Here is a 25,408-nt window from a genome sequence, read left to right on the forward strand (position 1 = left end):
ACGACGACGACGACGACGACGAAATAAGGGGTGAGAAATCACGAAACCGTGAGGTGGCACAAATCGTACGTCTGTCGAAAAAGAAGAAACAGAACCACCAAGCTAAACGTCTACATCAACATCGAAACTCTGCTAACCACCGTAACGTGTAGCTATGGGTGTCCATCGTACGGCGCGAGACCGTGATTTCTCTCTTATGCTTTTACTCTTTGAAAATCTTTTGAAAGATACGGGGTTTAAGGGAGGGAACTGCTGCAAAAGTTCCCTGATGACTGCCTCATCTTTTACTATGTTTCCGTTGTAACACGGTAGTTAAACTTCTTTCCAACCGGCTCTCTACGGGTTGAAGAATCTAGAGGGTATTTACAAAGTGACAGAAACTTTTTTGTGTTCAGGAGCTCCCCCCCCCCCCCCCATGTGTTTGATCGAAGGCGATATTCGCATGCATTAAAACGATAAGGATCAGTGGTTTTTATTTTATTTTGACCTAAAGAGATAGTGCGCTCACTTAATTAGTGGACAGTACAAGTATTGGTGCACATACACTCGAGGAAAAAATCTTATAGCATTTCACTGAAATACCGTTGATGCGGAAAGTTTAGAATTAGTGTGCCTTACCAGTTTTTGCGTGTGGCAATGAGGGAGGGACGTTTAATAGGAAATCCATTCCAACACTGAGGGTTGCTTCACTACTGCGGAGACAGGAATATTAACAAATGGTTCAGGGAACAGATTGGAATGGGGGACCGTAATAAAAAGAAGTGAAGTGAAACTGGACAAAGCATATAGTCAGATGAACTGATGGTAGATGGATTGAAGGACATCTATGCCGGATTCCAATTTAAGAACAGGTCGATATCAAGACATAATGGATGGTGAGGAGTTGACACAGAACAGCAGGAATAGAATGTAACAGTCTAGATGTAGTCGTCATACCACAGTGATAGTCAAATTGGTGGTGGTGCGCAAGGAAGAAGAGCAAGTTAGTTTTCAGGGTCAGTTTCGATATGTTCAGACTCGGAGCTCTATCTGAGTAAGAGCAAGGAAATTGGTCACAGTCCCATTGAAATACGGTATCTCTTCTAGCATTCGATTGAAATGATTTAAGGACAACTGCTCTTAGTAAGAATGGCTAGACAGGAAATGAACTGTGTTCTTCCTGTAGAGGAGACCAGTGCCTTGACCATGACGCCATTTAGCTAGATAAGTGATTCCAAATGCAAGCAAAAAGTGATACAAAATTGTGTGACATCAGACGGAAACAACATAATCAACTGTGGAGAGCTAGACAACTGGGTAGTGGAACGCATGTACAGAGGAGACATGGTGCAGTGCAGTGCACTCAGATCTTTGAATACTATTCGAATGTTTGTGGTTCTGACAGATCGGATTAAAATTCGCTAAAGTATTAACATGACTGTAACTGGTCAGTTTAGTCAATGTGAAAGTTCAGTGGAGGTGCTCGTGTAATTTATACGGGAACTGTGATGCCTTGTTTGACAACTATGTTGAGGAGAATAGGGTCCCCCAAGGCAGTGTACTCAATGTCCCATTGTTTGCAGTTGGTATCAATGGCATCTTTTCTGCAGTCAGGAGCCCTGTTTAATGCTGTGTTTGTCAATGACTTTGCAGTCTTCTACTACTCCTCCGATCTGACAATGACTACGAGACAACTGCAGTTGACTACAAGAGGGACTGTGCGGATGGTCCCGGCGGAGCTTCGAGTCCTCCCTCGGGCATGAGTGCGTGTGTTTGTCCCTAGGACAATTTAGGTTATGTAGTGTGTAAGCTTAGGGACTGATGACCTTAGCAGTTAAGTCCCATATTATTTCACACACATTTGAACATCTGAATTACAAGAGGCTGGAATCTTGGGCTATTAAAACTTGGTTTACGTTCTTGCCAGAGACCACTACTTGCGTCGATTTTAACCGTGCTCGTCGAAGTTTTAACCGCCCACAGGTCTCAATGGGGACATTTTTTTTTTACATTTTAAGGACAATGTGCGCTGTTTGGGCCTATTATTTGATTCTAAATTAACCCCTCTCCCGCACCTGGAAGACCTGTGAACAAAGGGCTTCAAATCGTTGAATATTTTGAAATGCCTCAGTGGAAAGGCGTGGGGAGCTGAAAGGTCCCGCCCCCTGCAGTTTTATAGGGCATTTGTCTGATCACGGTTAGCTTATGGTAACGTGGTTTACGGATCATCCTACCTCAAGATGTTAGACGCTGTCCACCACGAGGGTATTGGGATATCGACAGAAAGCTATCGGACACCCCAGTTCAGAGTGTGTGCACAGGCTAATGAATCATCACTCTGGATTCGACGGTGCTTCTTTGTGGTTCGAGAGGCTTTGAAAATCTCGGCGTTGTCTCAGCCATCGGCATTTAGTTCGGCAGTCCGTCTCAACTTTGTGCGGCTGTACGGGAATCACCCCCATGCGAACTGGATGTACCAGACCTCCGAATACACAGCCAGGGATGGAATAAACTGTTATCTTGGCGTCTTAAGAAGGCCAAAATGGTTTTAAGCTTGACGCAGAACAAGAAAACAGAGTTGTAAAAACGTAATCTGCCTAAACTCTGTTGTCTTCAAATTTAAGTATGTACCAGACGGTTTAATCGTTGTTTATACGGATGGATCCCGGCAAGAGAATGCCCTCAGTTGTTCAGCTGTTTTTCCTTATATGATTTTCAAAGTGCGCCTCCCGGAACAGTTTACAGATTATGATGCAGAGCTGTACGGCATTATAATGGCACTGAAGTGGATTCACAGGCATAACAGTACAAGCTTTCTCGTCTATTGACTCACTCAGTGCCCTAAAAGCGGTCCATCAAATGTATCCCCGTGGCCCAGTTGACTCAGCTCATCCATGAGTCATTAGGGCAGCTCCAACAACGTGGCAAGACGCATGTCGGGAGGGTGTCCTACGTTGATGTGTCGTCCCCTTGTGCGCTGTCATCTCATTATCTGACAGATGAATCATTCGCCAGCGGGAAACTGAATGGTTGGAGCTGGCGGCGAAAGAACTGCGGCCACTCGTATCGACAACACAGGAATGGCGGCCATCACGCCAACCACAACGGTGGGAGGGAACGCTGCACACCAGACTGGGCATATGAGAGAGCCCTTTAACATACGGTTTCCTCCTTCGGTAGGATGATCCACCACTTTGTGAAGTGACACTTCCGGTTCAGCATATTTTGGCTACATGTGTCTTACATACTGACATCAGGTCAGCCCTAGGTTTGGCTGGCGATCTGCCGACCGTCCTCGCCGATACTGACACCAGTGTTACACAGGTTCTGAAATTTTGTGAAATGTCGTGTCTCGTCCCTGAAGTAGTGCGGAGGCGAGGCGGACTTTAATGCATTAAAAACTACTCTGCAGATGAGAGCAGCCGTCGTCATCGTCTCGTCCCTCTCTCATGAAAATAGCCTGCTGACTTTTCGTCAGGGCGCTGATGACCATGATATTGAGCGGGGCGCATCCAAGATCATCATCGGTGTGTGTGTGTGTGTGTGTGTGTGTGTGTGTGTGTGTGTGTGTGTGTGTGTGCGCGCGCGCGCGCGCACGTACGTGCGTCTACGGAGCGAGATAACACAATGGTAAGACACTGGATTCGTATTCATATTCCCGTCCGACAATCCGGATATAGGTTTTCCGTTTCTTTCCTTAAATTGCTTAAGGTCAATTGCAGGACAGTTCCTTTGAAATTGCACGACCAATTTCCTTCGTCAAAATGAGTTTGTCGCTAATTACCACGTCTCCAGGGGAACATTCAAACCTCACCTTTATTCTTTCCATTGATTATAGCGCTCAAGAATCATGAGGATAAGTTAAGGTTTGTCAGGGTGCTTACGGAGGTCATTCGGTAACAGATTTTTTTTATTTCCTCGTCCTGTTTGTTAATGAGAAAGGAAAGGAGGCGAATAATACTGGTTCTAAGCCCTCCTCCACCACAGAGTCATGTTTTTTTAGAGTTGTTGATTTCTTGGCGTGTGAATTTTGTCAAAGTAAGCCAAGAGACCCCCCCCCATGAACCATGGACCTTGCCGTTGGTGGGGAGGCTTGCGTGCCTCATCGATACAGATAGCCGTACAGTAGGTACAACCACAACGGAGGGGTATCTGTTGAGAGGCCAGACAAACGTGTGGTTCCTGAAGAGGGGCAGCAGCCTTTTCAGTAGTTGCAAGGGCAACAGTCTGGATGACTGACTGATCTGGCCTTGTAACAATAACCAAAACGGCCTTGCTGTGCTGGTACTGCGAACGGCTGAAAGCAAGGGGAAACTACGGCCGTAATTTTTCCCGAGGGCATGCAGCTTTACTGTATGATTAAATGATGATGGCGTCCTCTTGGGTAAAATATTCCGGAGGTAAAATAGTCCCCCATTCGGATCTCCGGGCGGGGACTACTCAAGAGGATGTCGTTATCAGGAGAAAGAAAACTGGCGTTCTACGGATCGGAGCGTGGAATGTCAGGTCCCTTAATCGGGCAGGTAGGTTAGAAAATTTAAAAAGGGAAATGGACAGGTTAAAGTTAGATATAGTGGGAATTAGTGAAGTTCGGTGGCAGGAGGAACAAGACTTCTGGTCAGGTGACTACAGGGTTATAAACACAAAGTCAAATAGGGGTAATGCAGGAGTAGGTTTAATAATGAATAGGAAAATAGGAACGCGGGTAAGCTACTACAAACAGCTTAGTGAACGCATTATTGTGGCCAAGATAGATACGAAGCCCACACCTACTACAGTAGTACAAGTTTATATGCCAACTAGCTCTGCAGATGACGAAGAACTTGAAGAAATGTATGATGAAATAAAAGAAATTATTCAGATTGTGAAGGGAGACGAAAATTTAATAGTCATGGGTGACTGGAATTCGAGTGTAGGAAAAGGGAGAGAAGGAAACGTAGTAGGTGAATATGGATTGGGGCTAAGAAATGAAAGAGGAAGCCGCCTGGTAGAATTTTGCACAGAGCACAATTTAATCATAGCTAACACTTGGTTTAAGAATCATGATAGAAGGTTGTATACATGGAAGAACCCTGGAGATACTAAAAGGTATCAGATAGATTATATAATGGTAAGACAGAGATTTAGGAACCAGGTTTTAAATTGTAAGACATTTCCAGGGGCAGATGTGGACTCTGACCACAATCTATTGGTTATGACCTGTAGATTAAAACTGAAGAAACTGCAAAAAGGTGGGAATTTAAGGAGATGGGACCTGGATAAACTGAAAGAACCAGAGGTTGTACAGAGTTTCAGGGACAGCATAAGGGAACAATTGACAGGAATGGGGGAAAGAAATACAGTAGAAGAAGAATGGGTAGCTTTGAGGGATGAAGTAGTGAAGGCAGCAGAGGATCAAGTAGGTAAAAAGACGAGGGCTAATAGAAATCCTTGGGTAACAGAAGAAATATTGAATTTAATTGATGAAAGGAGAAAATATAAAAATGCAGTAAATGAAGCAGGCAAAAAGGAATACAAACGCCTCAAAAATGAGATCGACAGGAAGTGCAAAATGGCTAAGCAGGGATGGCTAGAGGACAAATGTAAGGATGTAGAGGCTTATCTCACTAGGGGTAAGATAGATACTGCCTACAGGAAAATTAAAGAGACCTTGGGAGATAAGAGAACCACTTGTATGAACATCAAGAGCTCAGATGGAAACCCAGTTCTAAGCAAAGAAGGGAAAGCAGAAAGGTGGAAGGAGTATATAGAGGGTCTATACAAGGGCGATGTACTTGAGGACAATATTATGGAAATGGAAGAGGATGTAGATGAAGATGGAATGGGAGATACGATACTGCGTGAAGAGTTTGACAGAGCACTGAAAGACCTGAGTCGAAACAAGGCCCCCGGAGTAGACAACATTCCATTGGAACTACTGACGGCCTTGGGAGAGCCAGTCCTGACAAAACTCTACCATCTGGTGAGCAAGATGTATGAAACAGGCGAAATACCCTCAGACTTCAAGAAGAATATAATAATTCCAATCCCAAAGAAAGCAGGTGTTGACAGATGTGAGAATTACCGAACAATCAGTTTAATAAGCCACAGCTGCAAAATACTAACACGAATTCTTTACAGACGAATGGAAAAACTAGTAGAAGCCGACCTCGGGGAAGATCAGTTTGGATTCCGTAGAAATACTGGAACACGTGAGGCAATACTGACTTTACGACTTATCTTAGAAGAAAGATTAAGGAAAGGCAAACCTACGTTTCTAGCATTTGTAGACTTAGAGAAAGCTTTTGACAATGTTGACTGGAATACTCTCTTTCAAATTCTAAAGGTGGCAGGGGTAAAATACAGGGAGCGAAAGGCTATTTACAATTTGTACAGAAACCAGATGGCAGTTATAAGAGTCGAGGGATATGAAAGGGAAGCAGTGGTTGGGAAGGGAGTAAGACAGGGTTGTAGCCTCTCCCCGATGTTATTCAATCTGTATATTGAGCAAGCAGTAAAGGAAACAAAAGAAAAATTCGGAGTAGGTATTAAAATCCATGGAGAAGAAATAAAAACTTTGAGGTTCGCCGATGACATTGTAATTCTGTCAGAGACAGCAAAGGACTTGGAAGAGCAGTTGAATGGAATGGATGGTGTCTTGAAGGGAGGATATAAGATGAACATCAACAAAAGCAAAACAAGGATAATGGAATGTAGTCGAATTAAGTCGGGTGATGTTGAGGGTATTAGATTAGGAAATGAGACACTTAAAGTAGTAAAGGAGTTTTGCTATTTGGGGAGCAAAATAACTGATGATGGTCGAAGTAGAGAGGATATAAAATGTAGACTGGCAATGGCAAGGAAAGCGTTTCTGAAGAAGAGAAATTTGTTAACATCGAGTATAGATTTAAGTGTCAGGAAGTCGTTTCTGAAAGTATTTGTATGGAGTGTAGCCATGTATGGAAGTGAAACATGGACGATAACTAGTTTGGACAAGAAGAGAATAGAAGCTTTCGAAATGTGGTGCTACAGAAGGATGCTGAAGATTAGATGGGTAGATCACATAACTAATGAGGAGGTACTGAACAGGATTGGGGAGAGGAGGAGTTTGTGGCACAACTTGACCAGAAGAAGGGATCGGTTGGTAGGACATGTTCTGAGGCATCAAGGGATCACCAATTTAGTATTGGAGGGCAGCGTGGAGGGTAAAAATCGTAGGGGGAGACCAAGAGATGCATACACTAAGCAGATTCAGAAGGATGTAGGTTGCAGTAGGTACTGGGAGATGAAGAAGCTTGCACAGGATAGAGTAGCATGGAGAGCTGCATCAAACCAGTCTCAGGACTGAAGACCACAACAACAAGCCAAGAGACGCCATGGTTTCAGTGAAGCCGGCAGTCCGAGCCGTCTTCGGGGATGCACACGAATTCCACAGTTCAGGATAGGTCGCGGCAGTCCGAGCCGTCTTCGGGGATGCACACGAACTCCCGAGTACGCCCTTAGCCCTTAAACCTTAGGCCTTAGCCTTCAAATAGAAGAGATTGTACATTTATTCGGGTAAACAAATCTTCGGCGTTATGGAGAAAGACTGATGCATTCGAGTGTTTCCATTCTCACTTTAATTCTGTGCTAGAAACTTTAAAATATTCATTTTTTTAAAAATAACCCGAGAGGTCCACAAACAGTCTTCCATTCAGCTTTATTGTATCGCCTCTCGATCGGTACAAAAGACCTTACAAGAAATCGGAAGAAAGACAAGTATTCATCTAGAACAAAATTCTGTGAATAAAGCCGTCTAGGTCGCTTAATATACTTCTTTATACATAACATTCTTTCGGCCAATGTCATCATCAGAACAAAACTTAGAATCCATAAAAGAACTTTCTGTCAGTATTAGTAAAACCTAGGCTTAGGCCGCCCGCCAACCTTATAAATAAATATACATATTAATGGTAAACTAGTGAAACGGACGTACTGATCTGAGTAATCAGTCTTTTGACTGGTTTGATGCGACCCACCACACCTTCCTGTCGTGTGCCAACCGTTTTCCTCTCTGAGTGTCACTTACAACCTACGTCCTCAATTGTTTGCTGGATGTCTTCAAATCTCTGTCTTCTTCTACAGCTCCCTCTACTACCGGGAAAGTTATTCCCTGAGTATTTAACACACGTCCTATCATCCTATCACTTCTTGTCGGTGTTTTCCATATATTCCTTTCCTCGCTGATTCTTCGGAGAACCACCTCATTCCTTATCTTATCAGTCCACCTAATTTTCAACATTCTTCGGTAGTGTTTCACCTCACATGCTGCAATTTTCTTGACCATATCGGTTGGACGCTAGACGACTGGAAAACCGTGGCCTGGTCAGATGAGTACCAGTTTCAGTTGGTAAGCGCCGATGGTTGGGTTCGAGTGTGGCGCAGACCCCACTAAGATATGGATCCAAGTTGTCAGCCATGCACTGTGTAAGATGGTGTTGGCTCCATAATGGCGTGGGCTGTGTTTACATGGAATGGACTGGATTCTCTGGTCCAACTGAACCGATCATTGGCTTGGAATGGTTGTGTTCGGCTACTTGGAGGCTATTTGTGACAATTCGTGAACTTCATTTTCCCAAAAACAACGATGGAATTTTTACGTATGTCAATGAGCCATGTCACCGGGCCGCAATAGTTCGTGATTGGTTTAAAGAACATTCTGGACAGTTCGAGCGAATGATTTGGCCACCCAGATCGCCCGACATGAATCCAATCGAACATTTATGGGACGTAATCGAGAGGTCAGTTCGTGGACAAAATACTGCGCCGGCGACACTTTGGCAATTACGGATGGCTAGGGAGGCAACACGGCCCATTATTTCTACAGGGAACTTCCAACGATTTGTTGAGTCCATGCTACACCGAGTTGCTGCACTACGCCGGCCAGGACAAGGCCGACAAGATATTAGGTGTCCCTGACTTTTGTCACTTTTCTTTTCTTTAAACATTTTATCGTCTACATCTACATCTACATCCATACTCCGCAAGCCACCTGACGGTGTGTGGCGGAGGGTACCTTGAGTACCTCTATCGGTTCTCCCTTCTATTCCAGTCTCGTATTGTTCGTGGAAAGAAGGATTGTCGGTATGCTTCTGTGTGGGCTCTAATCTCTCTGATTTTATCCTCATGGTCTCTTCGCGAGATATCCGTAGGAGGGAGCAATATACTGCTTGACTCCTCGGTGAACGTATGTTCTCGAAACTTCAACAAAAGCCCGTACCGAGCTACTGAGCGTCTCTCCTGCAGAGTCTTCCACTGGAATTTATCTATCATCTCTGTAACGCTTTCGCGATTACTAAATGATCCTGTAACGAAGCGCGCTGATCTCCGTTGGATCTTCTCTATCTCTTCTATCAACCCTATCTGGTACGGATCCCACACTGCTGAGCAGTATTCAATCAGTGGGCGAACAAGCGTACTGTAACCTACTTCCTTTGTTTTCGGATTGCATTTCCTTAGGATTCTTCCAATGAATCTCAGTCTGACATCTGCTTTATTGACGATCAACTTTATATGATCATTCCATTTTAAATCACTCCTAATGCGTACCCCCAGATAATTTATGGAATTAACTGCTTCCAGTTGCTGACCTGCTATATTGTAGCTAAATGATAGGGGATCTTTCTATGTATTCGCAGCACATTACACTTGTCTACATTGAGATTCAATTGCCATTCCCTGCACCATGCGTCAATTCGCTGCAGGTCCTCCTGCATTTCAGTACAATTTTCCATTGTTACAACCTCTCGATATACCACAGCATCATCCGCAAAAAGCCTCAGTGAACTTCCGATGTCATCCACAAGGTCATTTATGTATATTGTGAATCCATCTGTCAGAGTATTAAGATAATAATTTACCTCTTTTTAAAATTTTTGCAACAAAAATGTAATAATACTATTTAGCTTAATGTTGCTACATTACTACTATATATAAGGGGTGTTGGGGGAAGTGGCGAAAAGAAAATTACAGGTCCGCTTCTAATTGCAGATACTGATGATAAGTGCAGTTTTGGTCAAGTTGCAGAACTGGGAGTATTGTGCACGTAAAAGATCGGGAGTTCGTGTGAGCCGGTCTACGGAGCTGTAGTTCCCTCGAAAGACAACAAACGAAATATTCTCAGACGGCTTGCGAGGGCTTAGATTCGGGCCGGCCGGAATAGATATTTTTAGTAGGTGGGGGGAGGAGTCGGTGTACGGTTTAAGTAGAAGGTCTGGAATAGGCTGGGATGCAGGAGCAGCGGCAGAGGCAGCGGTTCCACGTATTATAATTTGGCGCGCCAGCGTCGTTCCGAGTAGCGGCTGTGTCGTGTGGCGGCGTCACGGCTCGGCTATAAAGAGCGGCCTGCTAGCGCGCCGCGCCAGTCCCGCCGCGCCTACGGCCCGAGCAGCACCGACACATTCCCTCGTCTGTGATAGTGCTTCTACCCAGCTGTGATATTTTGTACCTTTTTTATTGTGTCTACGTATTTATAATATGACGCTTGAGAAGGAGCAGTCTTCCCTATTCCATGACAGTTTCGCTTGGATTCCTCTAGTCATGGACGTTTCTCTGATGATCAGCAATGTGATACTGCAGGTAATTTTTTTTAATATTATTTTTCCGTGTTTACTACGGTTATTTGTAGAAATTAGCGTCTTGTTTAAATCGCAGTGTTCTTCGTCGGTTACTAGTAAGTTTCTGAAACATCAGCAAACCAGCATTCCGTGTTTTAAAAGCAAAACTGTGCCATCAAGTGCGTGAGCCTTGTTGCTAATGAAATGTTACTTTCAGTCTAGTAACTAAGTACAAGTTCGTACATGTCAACATGAACCTTCTTTTGTTTAGTGTTATGGGTAACTCGGTGTAAACATTGCGCCAATGGAGTAAACATATATAGTTCCTGCATGTTTATAACTAATAAATACTAGATTTGTTGTGTAATGTAATCGAGACTCGGTTAAAGACTGGTTACCTATCGGCTTAAAGTTTCCGTGAAGTGCGTGACATGGGGTTAGGAAAGCACAAGCTCCAGATGTAAACTCACAATATGAACACGTTATGCTGAGTTAATTACGTGCTTCACGTGACATAATGTATTTTAATGGTGTGAACGGAATGAATTTACAAGCATCAAATTAATTTGTATTTCGCACATGCTGATTTTCAAATGAACTCCGTAATTTTTTCCTCTTACGTGAACTCAACATAGGTGTGTGTGTTTGGGGGGGGGGGGGGGGGGGAGAGGAGTGGGTGTCGTAAGTTTCGAATTAAAATTTTTTCTGTGGAATAGGAGACGCTCGGAAGGACGTTTTTTTAAAAGAAAAAATCAAAAAAATCCTTTAAAATGTAGATTTTCTGTCTGTCAGGCAGACACTTTATATCAGAACTTTGGTATAGCACAATTCACCCCATTTCTAAATTGTAGTTAATTTTAGTGTAGGGTAGTGGAAAGAATTTATTCTTCTAATATTGTACCTACGAACACGAACATTTTTTCTTAACCGCAATAGATTATTAACGACGAATTTTATGGGAGAATATTCATTAGATAAGCACATATATCCATATATTTACATATCTAAAAGTCGATTCTGGGGGCGCATGACATATTATTCTTACGGCTGGCTTTTGTGCAGTGGTATCTGCTTTCCTAAGGATGAGTTATTATACAACATAATTTTGCAGGAAATTGTTGAATAAAAGTAAGCAAAGTATGTTTACTTAGTGATATCTCTCACAGACTCGCAGTAACACGAGATTTAAAGTTGGCTGAATTCTTACCTCAGTAATAAGTTTGTAAATAAGTGCGGCAGAGCATTCACTATTATTCCATGTAAACTCTGTTCTTCGTGTAAATACAATTTTGTTTGTTACACACAAATTCGAAGAGAGTGCGGCAGAGCAATGTTACTTCACTATTATTCCATGTAAACTCTGTTCTTCTTGTAAATACAATTTTGTTTGTTACACACAAATTCGACGAAAAGGAGAAAGCAAACGTCATTACGTAGCAGCTTTTAGCAACAAAGTTAGTATGACATTTTGAAATTCGCTTTACTTCCTTCTTTCCATGTTGTCAGTGATGCACTTACTGTCTCGTTATCGGTAAACCTCCTGCAAATAGCGACTCTTCATGGAGCCGCAACAACATGTTAGGTCGGCTTCGTCGCTTTGACGGAAGGGAGAGGAACAAACGGAAGGAATAAAATGGTGGGAATTAGCCACCAGAATCCTCTTGAAACGTTTTTAAAGAAGCCATGGGAAGCTTAACTCAGAATACCCGGGCCTAGAACCTCTCCTTCAGAATGAGACGATTCCAACGTCCTCGACGTCAACACAATAAATGTTAAGCTACTACCAATTTATTCCGAAGATAGAACTTCAGCATCTTCAGTTCTGCGTCATGTCTACATGTTACAGCAGATTTTCCATTGAAGTTGACTTCTAATTGACGCTGATGGCCGCGCAAGCTAGGGCCAACGGGAGAAACGTGCTGTTACGTAAAATTGAAACGAAGCAGAGTCGCCGGTCCTTACTAGAGATTTAAACCGCCTTCTGTTGCAGGGAAGCTTTATATGCTTATGTTTCGCATTACAGAAAACGCTGAAGTGCTGGTACAACTACTTCGCTCTATTCATCGCAAATTTCCGCTTATTACTGGAAATACAGTTACCACCTATTTCCCATGATTTGTGAACATCGCGAACGATTCTTGAAATTCGGCGACCGTTTCCCAGCAGACTTGGTATTTAACCCACAAAAGAAATTGCTATTAAGGAAAACCAGTTTTTTTTCTTTTTTGTGGTAATAAGTTCAAGGATGCTAACTGGATAGGACTAGCAACTGGCTACCATAACTAGAACGTCCCTTCCTTGAATATTTTGAACGTTATGGTTTTCTATGGAAAAATCTGTCAGACTTGGTACATATGATTATAACTTTATAATCCAATTTTTAATTCACGATTCAATTCTCGAATTCACGTGTGTCGGCTAAAATCATTTGCTCGGGATCTATAGTGTTTCCGCTGCCGTTTCTCATCGCTTCGGACCGATGCTTTCCGGTTTGATGAGACACTACACTAAGCGTTACAATACAGTGACTATCGTGTCGGTGCATCCGACTCTTTCTCCAAGGTCTGTCAAAAAAATGAAATAATAAGTAAGCAATCTTCGACTCGCCATTTGTGGTCTTACTTCCACTTTCCTGGCGGCGAGAGATGGAGTTTATTACAGCTATGTTAATTTGAGATCTCGTTTCCTGCCGCATATTTAAGTATACGGCAGACCCTAAATTCAAGTCAGCCCAACCATGTCGCCATGACGGAGTTGTAGCTGCTGTCACGCGTGATGTTTACTCGTGATTTGAACGAGGCCGCAGCGGACGATAAAAAGAGCTGACTGGGTATCGTCAAGCTGGGTGCGTTAATCTCTGCCGGGGCACGCCATACAGCAGCAGCCACGCTTGTTAACCGCTCGTGCGCCGGACGCGTACAATGACTCCTGGATATCTTACGCCGGTATGCTACCACAGACAGCCGACTAAGTTTACGGCTCACCTGACAAACAAAAAGCACAAAATCCGTACTCCATTTCACAGTATTATGGAACGTTCTACATCCGCACATACATATATTCTACGAAGCCAGAAAAAGCGGTTCTAGGCGCTTCAGTCTGGAACCACGCGACCGCTACGCTCGCAGGTTCGAATCCTGCCTCGGGCATGGATGTCCGTAGGTTAGTTGGGTTTAATTAGTTACAAGTTCTAGGGGACTGATGACCTCAGAAGTTAAGTCCCATAGTGCTCAGAGCCATTTGAACCATTTGAAGCCGGAAATTACTACGTACCATTACTGGACGCTCGCTTCACTTTTCCAGTCACAAATAAAACGAAGAAAATATGGCTCTCCGTACAAGCTCAGTACGCACTCGATTATCGTATTCATATGCTGACTGAATGACACACACAATGTAGACAGCTCGGAGGATTTTACCTGGTTTATCCAGTAGGTTTTCTCGGAAGGACCTAGCCTCTGTCCAATTCCTGTGTATGTTAACTGAACGTCTCTGTAGCACACATTTGAAGACAGTCTACCGGTTTCAAACCTGTCAATATGCCTGCCCGAACTTTTTGCTCTCCATCAGGCCGTTCAGTATGCCCGCCGCCACCGCCATTCATCGTATGTACTCTGCTCTGATTCACTCAGTGCTCTTCAGAGCCTTGGAGCTCCATATCCGGTCCATCCCTTGGTGCAACGGATCCAGCAGTCCCTCCATTCTTTCGCTGAGGGTGGCTCTCCTGTCAGCTTTCTGTGGGTTCCCGGCCATGTAGGAGTGCCTGGGAATGAGGCTGCTGGTGCTGCAGCCAAGGCTGCAGTCCTCCTGCCTCGGCCAGCCTCCCATTGTGTCCCGTCATCTGACGTTAGTGGGGTTGTTTGTAAGAGGCTTGTGTCCTTGTGGTGGGATACTTGGTCCTCACTTCAAGGAAACAAGCTCCGGGCAGTAAAACCGTTCCCAACTGCTTGGACAACCTCCTCCCGACCATCTCGGCGAGAAGAGGTCCTTCTGACCAGGTTGCGGATTGGGCATTGCCGGTTTAGCCACCGCTACCTGCTCTCCGGTGACCCAGCCCCGCAGTGCCCTTGTGGTCATGCATTAACAGTGCGCCATGTTTTATTGTCGTGTCCCCGTTTTAGTCAATCTCGTGTTGTCCTGTCTCTGCCATCTACTTTACAGGATATTTTAGCGGATGACGCTCGAGCAGCTGCTCGTGTTCTTCGTTTCATTACTTTGACTGGATTTTCCAAAGACATCTAACTCTTTCACTTATTTTATCTGCATCTTTGTAAGAACTTTCTGGTGTCCCCCCCCCCCCCCCCTCCCCCTTGAGTTTTACTAGATTCTATGTGCTCTAACAATTGTGACTTGGCGCTAATGACCTCAGTAGTTGAGCGCCCTTAAACCCCAAACAAAAAAAAAAAAAATATGCCTGCGAATTCTTCAGAGCTCTTCCTCCAGTTCGATCAGTCGGGACACGAACGTGTCGTGTCTCCTTCGTAAAAGTAATCCAGTCATCCAGGAATCTCCCCTTGACTTTATATTTTCCATTGTGCCCCGTACATCTGATTGTGAGGTTTCCAAGTCTCATCATTTAGCATCACGTCTTCAAGATGTACATAATATATTTGTATCCAGGGGAGAATCACATACGGAGTGAAGTGGCGCAGTCATAGTTAAAACATTGGACTCGCTTTCGGTAACAGCGGAGTTACTTTACCATACAGACCTCCTGATGCGAACTTCAGATGGATGTCAGTACAGTTTCTTCAGTGGGATGGCAATACTGGATTTCCTCCCCGTGACCCGGCCAACTGAGCTAGTGCAGCTCAGCCTGCAATACTACTGACGGGAATTTAAATTCTAATATTCCATGTTTCCTAATCTAATAAATTACACTTAAATTTTCCTCGAGTTACTGTGCTATACCTAGGATTTCTCCTCGTTTATCGTGAAGTGGGGTTCAGTTTGTGTCGCTCTGTATTTCTTTACGGCAGCTTCGCGACGTCCTGTCTCTGCGGTAAAGGAACGCATTTATAAAACTGCCAGTGGCGTTTGATCGATCATTAATATTCTAAGTACGGGGAATATCAACAGCTCAATCACAGTCAGTTGGCTCACACCGACGTTGCTTTATGGTCAAGTAATAGGCACTATGAAGGTTAACGTAATGCATTCTGTCCATCAGGATTTCTGGAGAGGTTGACTGGAAAACTGTAACCCGCGTATCCATATACCTTGACAGCGTGGTAAAATGTCTGTCTTTTTTTTAGAATAAGGAAAGATGGGTTTTAGCTGGACATCGGGAGTAAAGTCTTGAGAGTTGATGCTTCCAATAAAACTTATTTGGGAGACAGGGGAAGTGATGTGTTGGAGGAATTATTCAGATGCTGGTTTAATGCGATTTAGGGAATCCGAGGAAAATATAAGCGAGGATGACTTAATGGTGATTTTGGAGGAACTCTTCAAATCACCTCCTAGGTAACATGATCAACAACCAAGCACTGAATATGGCAAACTTAATTATCATTCTAATACTCCAGCCAGAGGATTGAGGACGATGTCTACATTTCTCTCCACTGTGTACAGTACCTAAGGGTCCGATACATGGGCTTGGTGCTCTGAAAACTGTCGTATTATAAGTTAAAAAAATACAGTAATACTACATAGTGCATGAACTACGTCCAGTAAAAGTAAAATTGCAGAAATCACTGTGTGTGCATTAGGCAGTCACTGGTTCATATTTTGTTTGCAGTGTGAGACATATGCAGCTTAACATTCATTATGTTCCACGGACAGCCATCTCAGCACTTCAAAGTCTTTTTCGGAATGACCTCGTCAACTGAGGGAGTTTAATCATTTGCTTCCTGCCCACTTGCTCCACTCGCAATTACCCAACAACTACTTTTTTTCTTCTGCCTAGCAAGGTCGTGCAACCACAGGATGCTTAACTGAGAGAATGTCGTTTGAATTTTTAAGGTAGGTTTCATGTGGTTTCCGTGCGTAGATTTATCTAACTTCCAGTGTCATTTCTTACATAAACGTACGTCGACGTTTACTCTGCTGATAAGCTGATTTACTGTGGAAAAAATTTTGCGAATTGACTGCTTGCGTAGTAGACAGTTCCTCCAGATTCAACAGAAAATAGTACGAAAAACGTAGTACCATTTGACTGCCAGGTGAACAGGTTGTTATTAATTATTTTAAAGTTGCATGGATCATGCGCGTGATATTTCCCTATCTAAATCTACATGATCACTCTGCAATTGGCAATTACGTACCTGGCATAGGGTTCATCGAACCACCTTTAAGCTACTTGTCTGCCGCTGGACTCTCGAACAGCGCGCGGGAAGAACGAACACTTAACCTCTCCGTGCGAGCTCTGATTTCTCTCTTTTTATTATGGTGATCATTTTTCCCTATGGAGGTGGGTGCCTACAAAATATTTTCACACTCTGTGAGAAAGTTGGTAATCGAAATTTCATAATAATGTCCTGCCTCAGCGAAAGACGCCTTTGTTTTAATTACTGCCATCCAATTTCGTGTGTCATACTCGTGACACTCTCTCCCTTATTTCGCTATAATATGAAATTAGCTACCCTTCTTTGGACTTTCTCGATGCCCTCTGCCAATGCTATGACGTGAAACCTGTCAGAATACTTACAAGAATAATATTTTTTTTTCTCAGTGTGTCGGTGCGTAATAATGACTCTCCACATGAGTGCCTCGTGTTTATATTGTACTTAATCTATGTTTAACAAAACACACTCATATATATATATATATATATAAACCGTTTTTACCAGCAATTTCTTCACACACACTATATATATATATATATATATATATATATATATATATATATGTGTGTGTGTGTGTGTGTGTGTGTGTGTGTGTCTGAAGAATTTGCGGGTAAAAACGGTTTGTAATTTCAGTTGTTGACTGTGTCATGCTTCGGGTTCCACGTTATATTATATGCCCCTCCCCTTCGCCAAAAGAAAACAAATCTTCTATGATTCACCACCATGCCTGTCGCACTAAGGAACAGTTACAACAGCGTCTGAGATTTCGTAGCGAGAAGGACATACACAAACTAATCGCTTGTTTCTGATGCCAAGAGGCTTCCGCTGTAACCGTAAAGGGGTAAGTTGAGTGTAAAAAAAAAAAAAAAAAAAAGCTGCAGAGGAGTCTAAATAGTGGTGCGAGGGATCACGTTCACAAAAAATTTGTTAGCATTGAGCGTGGAAGGCCGCCCTTCAGGGTGATAACTGCGACTATTTTCCACCACCCCTCCATCTTCGCGAATGGTAGCACAACGCCGACAAGGCATGTCAGTGGCGTTGAAAATGTCGGCGAAATTTTGAACCGCTTACGTTGTATCGGGATTCCACTAAACGTTGCAGCACCCGCGTGGAGGCAGCTCGGCAGACGGCCGCAGAGTTCTGGCGAAAGTTGCGCTTACCCGGTACTAACACGCACAGGAGGATGCACCGCCAGCCGATTTCCCGGCTGCTAAGCGGCAGAGCTGAGAAAGTCGCCTGGAAGCTCCGCACCCAGGAAGAAACCTCTTAAAATTGGTGCGTTGTAGAAAGTGTAGTGTGTGTGTGTGTGTGTGTGTGTGTGTGTGTGTTCGCGCGTATGCGTGTGTGCTCGCGCGCGCGCTCAGTGTGCTGCCTGATTTGCTGGTGGCAGGCGCAGCGTCTCTCCCTGGTGAGTCACTTCTGACGTCACTAGCGGCAAGGAGAGCTGTTACACGACTCGTTCGCGTTCCAGTCTCGCGTTCCGGCCAGCCTGAAAAGGCCGCAGCGGTCTTATGTCGCACAGACACCTGCAACCCCTCCCTTCGTACGTCAGCAAGCGCCCTGCCGTCTCCGTTTCCGCCATGCACTACCAAACAAGCGAAGCGGCGATGACCAAAGCCGGGCGGCTCACCGGTCCAGTGCTCTCGTGCGTCCCACCACCACCATTCCAGGCAATAGAGAGAGGCCCAGGCTGACGCAGGAAGATGAGGCTTAACGTCCCGACGTAGACGTGATCATTAGAGACGGAGCACATGCTCGAATTGGGCTTGGGTTCTATAGGAAATCAAAGGAACCATTACAGAACTCGTCCTACTCGATTAACTAAAATCTGCTGCTGGATATTTAAATCCTGTTCCTCCTGAATTTACATTGACTGTAAAGTGCGGCCGTATGTCCTACTGACCTACTCCAATAGCGTACAGAGCGATGACTTCAGGCCTTAATCTTTCTTATGGTACGTACCTAAGGCGAGATGCAGCATGGAGGCAGCACAAATAATGCACAGTTTACGCCGAATACCATATTAGTAAATTTACCCTGCAGGGTTTCCCAAGGACGACGTCGACGTTCTTTCAAAACATTCCAGCACTAGTACTCTGAGCCTCTCTAAAAATTAAATCTGGACTAACTTGACCGGGTAAGATCCTAGCAGTGTGTTTTTCTACATAGCTTTGATTTCTGCTGCCAGATTTATCCAAACGCTGGGGCACCCTAGAGTGTGGTTTCCTTTATAGATGCTCCGTACTATACCAGAACTCTACCATCAAGTCCAGTTCTTCTACTCACCTTTCCTTTTACAAATTTCAAATGCCCTAGAAGGAAGGAATAGTTGAGTTTAAAACACCGTCGACAACGAGCTCATTAGAGATGGAGCAGAAGCTCGGATTAGAGAAGGGAATGAGCCGTTTCCTGGAATTCGCGATTAAATCACCAGAAGCCTTGATCTGTGTTGCTGGACAGAGATTTGAACAAAGGCTCCCCCGAATACGTGTCTAATGTCATGCTGCTGAGTCACTTTTCTCTGTGGGTGTTCGTTCAGTTTCGAATCGCGCCGTGGTACTCACTCACGATATTCAGTCAACGTGCCAGGGTTCGGAAGTTTTCCGCTAATCCTTTAATCCTGCGTTATCGTGTTAGTTTTATCTTGCTTATGAACATTTCATTTATCCTCAGTTAAAGAGAGCCATCGTAATGCACCAAACGGTTACAACTGTCCAGCGAAGGTACATCGTCAGCGAACAATCTGAAAGTGCGATAAGTCGTTTTTGTATATACAGATCCTTAGCTGTCCTGTCACGCTTTTTTGGGGCACGTCCGATTTTAATTCCATTCGCCGTCCTGTGTAATGTATTGGGTTCTGTCAGTATAAACGTCTTTCGATCAATCGTATCTGAGATGTTACTTCTTGTGGCCATGTCTCGGTTATTTGCCCACAGTGAGGTACAGCGTCGAACGCCTTTGGAAACCTTATTAAAAGCCGGCTATACCCGTTTAATTGGGTTTCCCGATTGCAGTAGACAGTATGTGGAAAAATCAGACGTGTTTCATACGAAAGATGTTCCCTGTTCCTTAAACAATGCGCCACTTCGCTCAGCCTACGCTGTTAAGACACGTTTCTCAGAAGCCTGTTAGTTAAAAGTGCTGATAATCTTCTTCAAAAGTCATTGTAAACTCTCAAAAGCCTTATTGCAGCAAACACCGCAAAAGTGAAAAGTAGACTTCCTCGCCAAACAAACGAAGGGGGAACAGACCCAGATCAAAACCGCGCAAGAGATTAACGCCTTGCAGTATGGTATAAACACCAGACTGCACGTGATAGGCAGTTTGTCACGCTCAGTTATGATATTTCCGACACGGATCTCCGTCCTTGATTTAGAAATACGACACAATACGACACAGTACGACGCAGCATCCTTTGTATCAGGAAGGAAGGAGGGGTTGGCTCAAAAATGGTTCTGAGAACTATGGGACTTAACATCTGAGGTCATCAGTCCTCTAGAACTTAGAACTAACTAACCTAAGGACATCACACACATCCATGCCCGAGGCAGGATTCGAACCTACGACCGTAGCAGTCGCGCGGTTCCAGACTGAAGTTCCTAGTACCGCTCGGCCACCGTGGCTGGCGGAGGGGTTGAGTTTTACATCCGTATGACATCAAAGTCATTAGTGAGATAGCGCTACCTCAGGTGTAAGAGAGTGGGGAAAGAGATTATCCGTTAAAAAACCATTCTGTCATTTACGTCAAGTCATTTAGGAAAACGACGAAAAATTTCAGTCGGAATGGTCGGTTGGATAATTGAACCCTGTTCCTTCCGAATAAAAGTCAAGTCGCTTAACCACTGTGCAGATGACAAGCGCCGCCCTCCTCGCCTTCGCCACCCATTCCTTATTTTCAAAGAGGTAGTGAGCTCACGAAAGATATACGCCCTTCGAAACAAGTGCTAGTTTATACTTTCTTTTCGGATCACCTACCACTGTATAATGAGAAAGAAAATGCACTTGGCACTCAGAGGAAAATAAAAAGAAAGACCGAGAGAATCAGGAAGGTATGCAACGTAAAAACCTGACGCATGGTACTACCCTTCTCGTTCAGAAATTATATTGGGATATTGTTTGTAATTTTACTGTACAGCACAAATATTTCCAGGTTATGCAAGTTGAACAGACATTCGAACATTGCATTGTGGATATAGGCATGTGCCGGAGAGTAAGGCTGTAAAAGCTATCTTCAACGCGAAAATAATGGAACACGTTTCTCCCACAGTCTGATAAATTTCGTAATTTTCATAGAGATTGCGTTTAAGACAACAAATCTTCACTACTCAGTGATTCACGACTGACCTGCTCCTCTTTACTCTTGATCAATAATTAATTATTTGTTGCTATTATTTCCATTGTATATTGCACGCCATTAATACTGTCTCCTTGTTTACAGTTCAAACGCATGCTGAATAAAGAACTAAGCCATTTCTCAGAGTCCAGCAAATCAGGGAACCAGATCTCAGAGTACATCTGCTCAACTTTTCTTGGTGAGTAATTCTGTATATAATACTGAATGAAAAAAAAAAACATGTTTACATTTTGTTACGTTCATTTACGCTAATGTGTTCTTTTACGCATGTATGTAAAGGAAGTTCTTGCTTTCTCATTTAAAAGTTGAGTGTTTCCTCAGCACATATAGACGAGAACGAAGGCTACTGACTAATATGGAATTTCCTGTATGACATGCCTGTACTGTCAATAATTTAGCTCTATAGTTGGTTGGGGTACGCTTTGTTTGATCGCGTTGATGGTTGGCCTCAGACATGTATGGAAACTTGCTGCTGTGTGTAACTACACTAAAGACGGGTGGTGGTTGTGGTGGTGGTGGTGGTGGTGGTGGTGGTGGTGGTGGTGGTGGTGGTGGCGACGGCAGCGACCTGGTATACATGATGAGCAAATGAAGTGATTCGCATGAGAGCTTTTGCAGCCAACATTTGGAGTATTTTAGCTTCACGAGATCGTACGGCCGTCGCAATGTCTGTACGCGAAAGACATCGACGAGCATTGATTTCTATAATAGTTGCACAGTACCCATTACTGTGGTGCAGTCCAGTAACATTGTTGCCATTATGCATTGTCACCATAAACGGGCCTGGGTTTGTGTCGGTAAGTCTTCCAGCACTCCTTCGTACGACAGCCTCATTCTCAAAAACCACCGTTAGTTTTGCGAGACAATCGCTTATTATGTTAATTTTTCGTAAGAGACTTAAAAGTTTTGTTAGAAAACCTGTTAATAGCGATGACTTGTGAAGTCAACTGGCAGTCCCCAGTCGGATCCTAAACTTCGGACGACGAAACCACATAACGGGGACCACAAAAGGATCGGTCCCAGCGTTACCAGTTATTCCGACCTCTACTGCAATGACTGTACATAATCACAAGAGTCTGCACCAGGTTTGGTAACGAAAATTTCGGTCCATAGTCTCGTCGATAACGTCACTGAAACGTCCTTTTCTTCAGTCTAAACTCGTGCTCCTACAATCGTCTCCTCCTCTGTTTTCGTCCGAAGAAATTCATAAATACAAAAAAGTGTCTAAAGTAGGCAAAGACTTTTGATCTGAAAGGCCATTGTGCCAACAAAACAGAACTCTCAAGTCAGCATGCATGCCCTACGAACATTAAGCGAAAGTTAGTTACAAAGCAGAGGATTATGGCCGCCGTTTAGCCTTCGTATGGACTGGATGTGGCTTCTGCTTGAACACACGGTTTAACGCTCCATTGTTGTGGTGAAGCTTGTCCTCGTGACACGGGCGGGAAGCGTGTACTAACTGCATCAGTGCTCTGGGGGTTTCTTCAATATCCGTTGGTGAAAGTGTTTCCTTTTACTTGAAATGACGGGTCGTAGATGACTAGCATACAAACACTTCGCTAGTTCAGCAACAGTGCACGATGGGTCCACACAGTACAGAGTGCATTAAAGCTGTAATTTTGCATCAATCATCTGATGTCAAAGAGCAGTTTGAGGAAAGAGGCTGTTTACGTACGAGAGCAGAGTGCGATTAGAAACGAAATTTTGCAACTATTAGCAAGACTGCTCGACGAAATCTGCTTCTTCGTTGCAGCAGTGTGCCTCTGCTCTCTCGTGCTATCTGGCGTATTTTGGCGGCGTTTAGCTACGAATCTAGGCTACACCTTTCCCTGGCGCCGTAAGCTTATCAGGACATAGGTCGCGACACATATCCTCAACTAGATTTAGCTTATATGGCTATTTTCAAAAGTAAATACCGATTTTACAGTGTGGACGTTTAAAACTAATGCAGAGGAACAGTTAGGAACAGACGTTACAGGAAACAATATATCGTGTCTTACCCCAATGAAAAGAGGAGCCGCAGCCGTGAGTGTAACTTTCTGTGACACCGATCTTGACTTTACGAACGGGTCTTGACATATTTATTGTTTTTAAAACATCTTGTCTTTGTGATCAGTATAGGTGAAATGATGAAGTAATCGAAGAAAATAATCTGTTTAAAAACGACTGGCAGATTGGTTACACGTGGTTACCAGTTGGATATGGTTGCAGTGTCCGTCTCATGTAATGGTGTCTTAGTATGCGGTTGGCCTTCCACTTATCCCCTTTTGTGGCAGCCACCACTCCCTCAAACTACTTTGCTATTGCGAACCTAGTAGAAGTTACTCAACTGGATGCAAATGGCGTCGGCCAGAGGCACTGTTCTGCGACACGTGGCTCTCTTGTGTCAAGAGCCTTTATACTAGTGTACGATTCTTGTGGCATGCGTAATCCGTTTTCACGTTTCGATGGACAGTATTTTGTGTTTTGACAAGAGGGCAGCACGTGGGTGGCCTTGTCGTTCCCAAACGGGCTGGCGTGGTACTTATGACGCGGCACTTAGATTCGGGAAGTACGAGTTATCAGGTTTTAGCTTTGCTGTGGTTTCTCTAAATTACTTAAGGGGATTGTCGGAGTGGCTCAGTTGGAGAGCATACGGCCGATTTCCTTCCTCGTCATTGTCCAATCCGAGCTTGTGCTCAGTCTTTTTATATTTCATGTGGTAACAGGAAGATATTGTGTGTTAAAGATTTAATATGTTGCCAGAATTCGTCCATAAAAATATTTTTGGGGGAGTAGGTGCGGAGAAGTAACTTATTTCGAGGGTTCTCTACCGACATTGCCCACTCTTCCAAGCATACTCGCATGTCTGTGGGTGGACAGTTTCGTGGCAAGTTGTAGGCATACTTCTCGTACAACTACCACTAGCAAAGATGTTGTGGACCGGTGGTTTGGCGCAATATCGGCTTCCCCAAACGTCGCCACACCGGAAAAAAAAAAAAAAAGCTCCGTCTTTAGGCCACAAGTGGCCCTTCCGGGACCGTCCGGCCGCCGCGTCATCTTCCGAGGAGGATGCGGATAAGGAGGGGCGTGTGGTCAGCACACCGCACTCCCGACCGTTAGGACGGTATTCTTTGACCGAAGCCGCTACTAATCGGTCGAGTAGCTCCTCAATTGGCATCACGAGGCTGAGTGCACCCCGAAAAATGGCAACAGCACACGGCGGCGGGATGGTGACCCATCCAAGCGCCGGCCACGCCCGACAGCGCTTAACTTCGGTGATCTCACGGGAACCGGTGTAGCCACTGCGGCAAGGCCGTTGCCTGCCACACCGGAAAAGGCCAAACCATTACCGCTGCTTCCCAGTCTTGAAATATTTCTGGTACAAGCGGGTGTTCTCTCAAGCTGGAAGTTTTACTATCCCTAGAAATATTGTTCCATATAAAGGAACAAATAAGCGGTAATTTGTGGATCCTGTTCCATTGCATCGCAATGTCAGTTACTGAAAATTATTTAGCTCTATATTTCATTGTAAGCATTAGAAAGATCGTTGTCCTGATATTCGAAGAATAACACTATATTTGTCGAAACTACGCATGTACGCTGCACATCGATCTAGAAGAATGAAAAAGATTGCAGTTTGCTGTTCCGTTGAAAACGAGATCATTAGAGCCGAAGCTAAAATTCTGACTGGGGGAGGATGGAAGAGGAAGTCGGCTTTGGCATTCTTTATGGAGCCATCCAGCATTCTCCGTCAGTGACTGCGGAAACGCCCAGTCCAGATGGCCATACAGAGCTACAATCACATTCCTGCCGAATACGATTTTTATTTTCCATGTTTCCACAAATCACTGTAAGCAGGTTTATTTGAATAAGGTAGGACTCAAAGCTCCCCCATCAGAGTTGTCTTCATGGGTACCTCTCATCTAATTCTAAACACTTCTTAAATTAAAGATGTTTTGACAACAAACACTTCTTGGCAACATGTACACACACACACTGACATACATTCATGTTCATTGTCTGCGATTTATGTAGAGGACATACCACTTAATTAAGATCCACTGTTGGTCTGTAGTCCTGTTCACGTAGATTTCTCCTCAAAATTCGAAATTAAGTCCACTTTGTGCGTGGGAACCCGCTTTGCGTCTCTTTCGTCTTGATTATTCGGGTACAGTATTCACATTGATTCCACGATTACTTTCGTCTGTATCCCCGTGCAAGTCATTTCTATAGTC

General features: G+C 44.1%; 1 protein-coding gene across 4 annotated transcripts in view; it reads left to right on the forward strand.

Annotated features, from left to right (window-relative positions):
- The window catches only part of LOC126248235 (cAMP-specific 3',5'-cyclic phosphodiesterase), a 953,544-nt gene that overhangs the window by 907,967 nt on the left and 20,169 nt on the right, over positions 1-25,408 (forward strand). For 3 of the 4 annotated variants that reach the window (XM_049949066.1, XM_049949067.1, XM_049949069.1), the window contains one exon: positions 21,276-21,369. In XM_049949066.1, the coding sequence (XP_049805023.1) occupies positions 21,276-21,369 (94 nt within the window). Of the gene's footprint in view, positions 1-10,395; positions 10,576-21,275; positions 21,370-25,408 lie in introns of those variants that run through there. The other variant, XM_049949068.1, reaches the window with a different exon arrangement.

This window comes from Schistocerca nitens, chromosome 3 (assembly GCF_023898315.1).
Source record: "Schistocerca nitens isolate TAMUIC-IGC-003100 chromosome 3, iqSchNite1.1, whole genome shotgun sequence".
NCBI classification, from domain to species: domain Eukaryota; kingdom Metazoa; phylum Arthropoda; class Insecta; order Orthoptera; family Acrididae; genus Schistocerca; species Schistocerca nitens.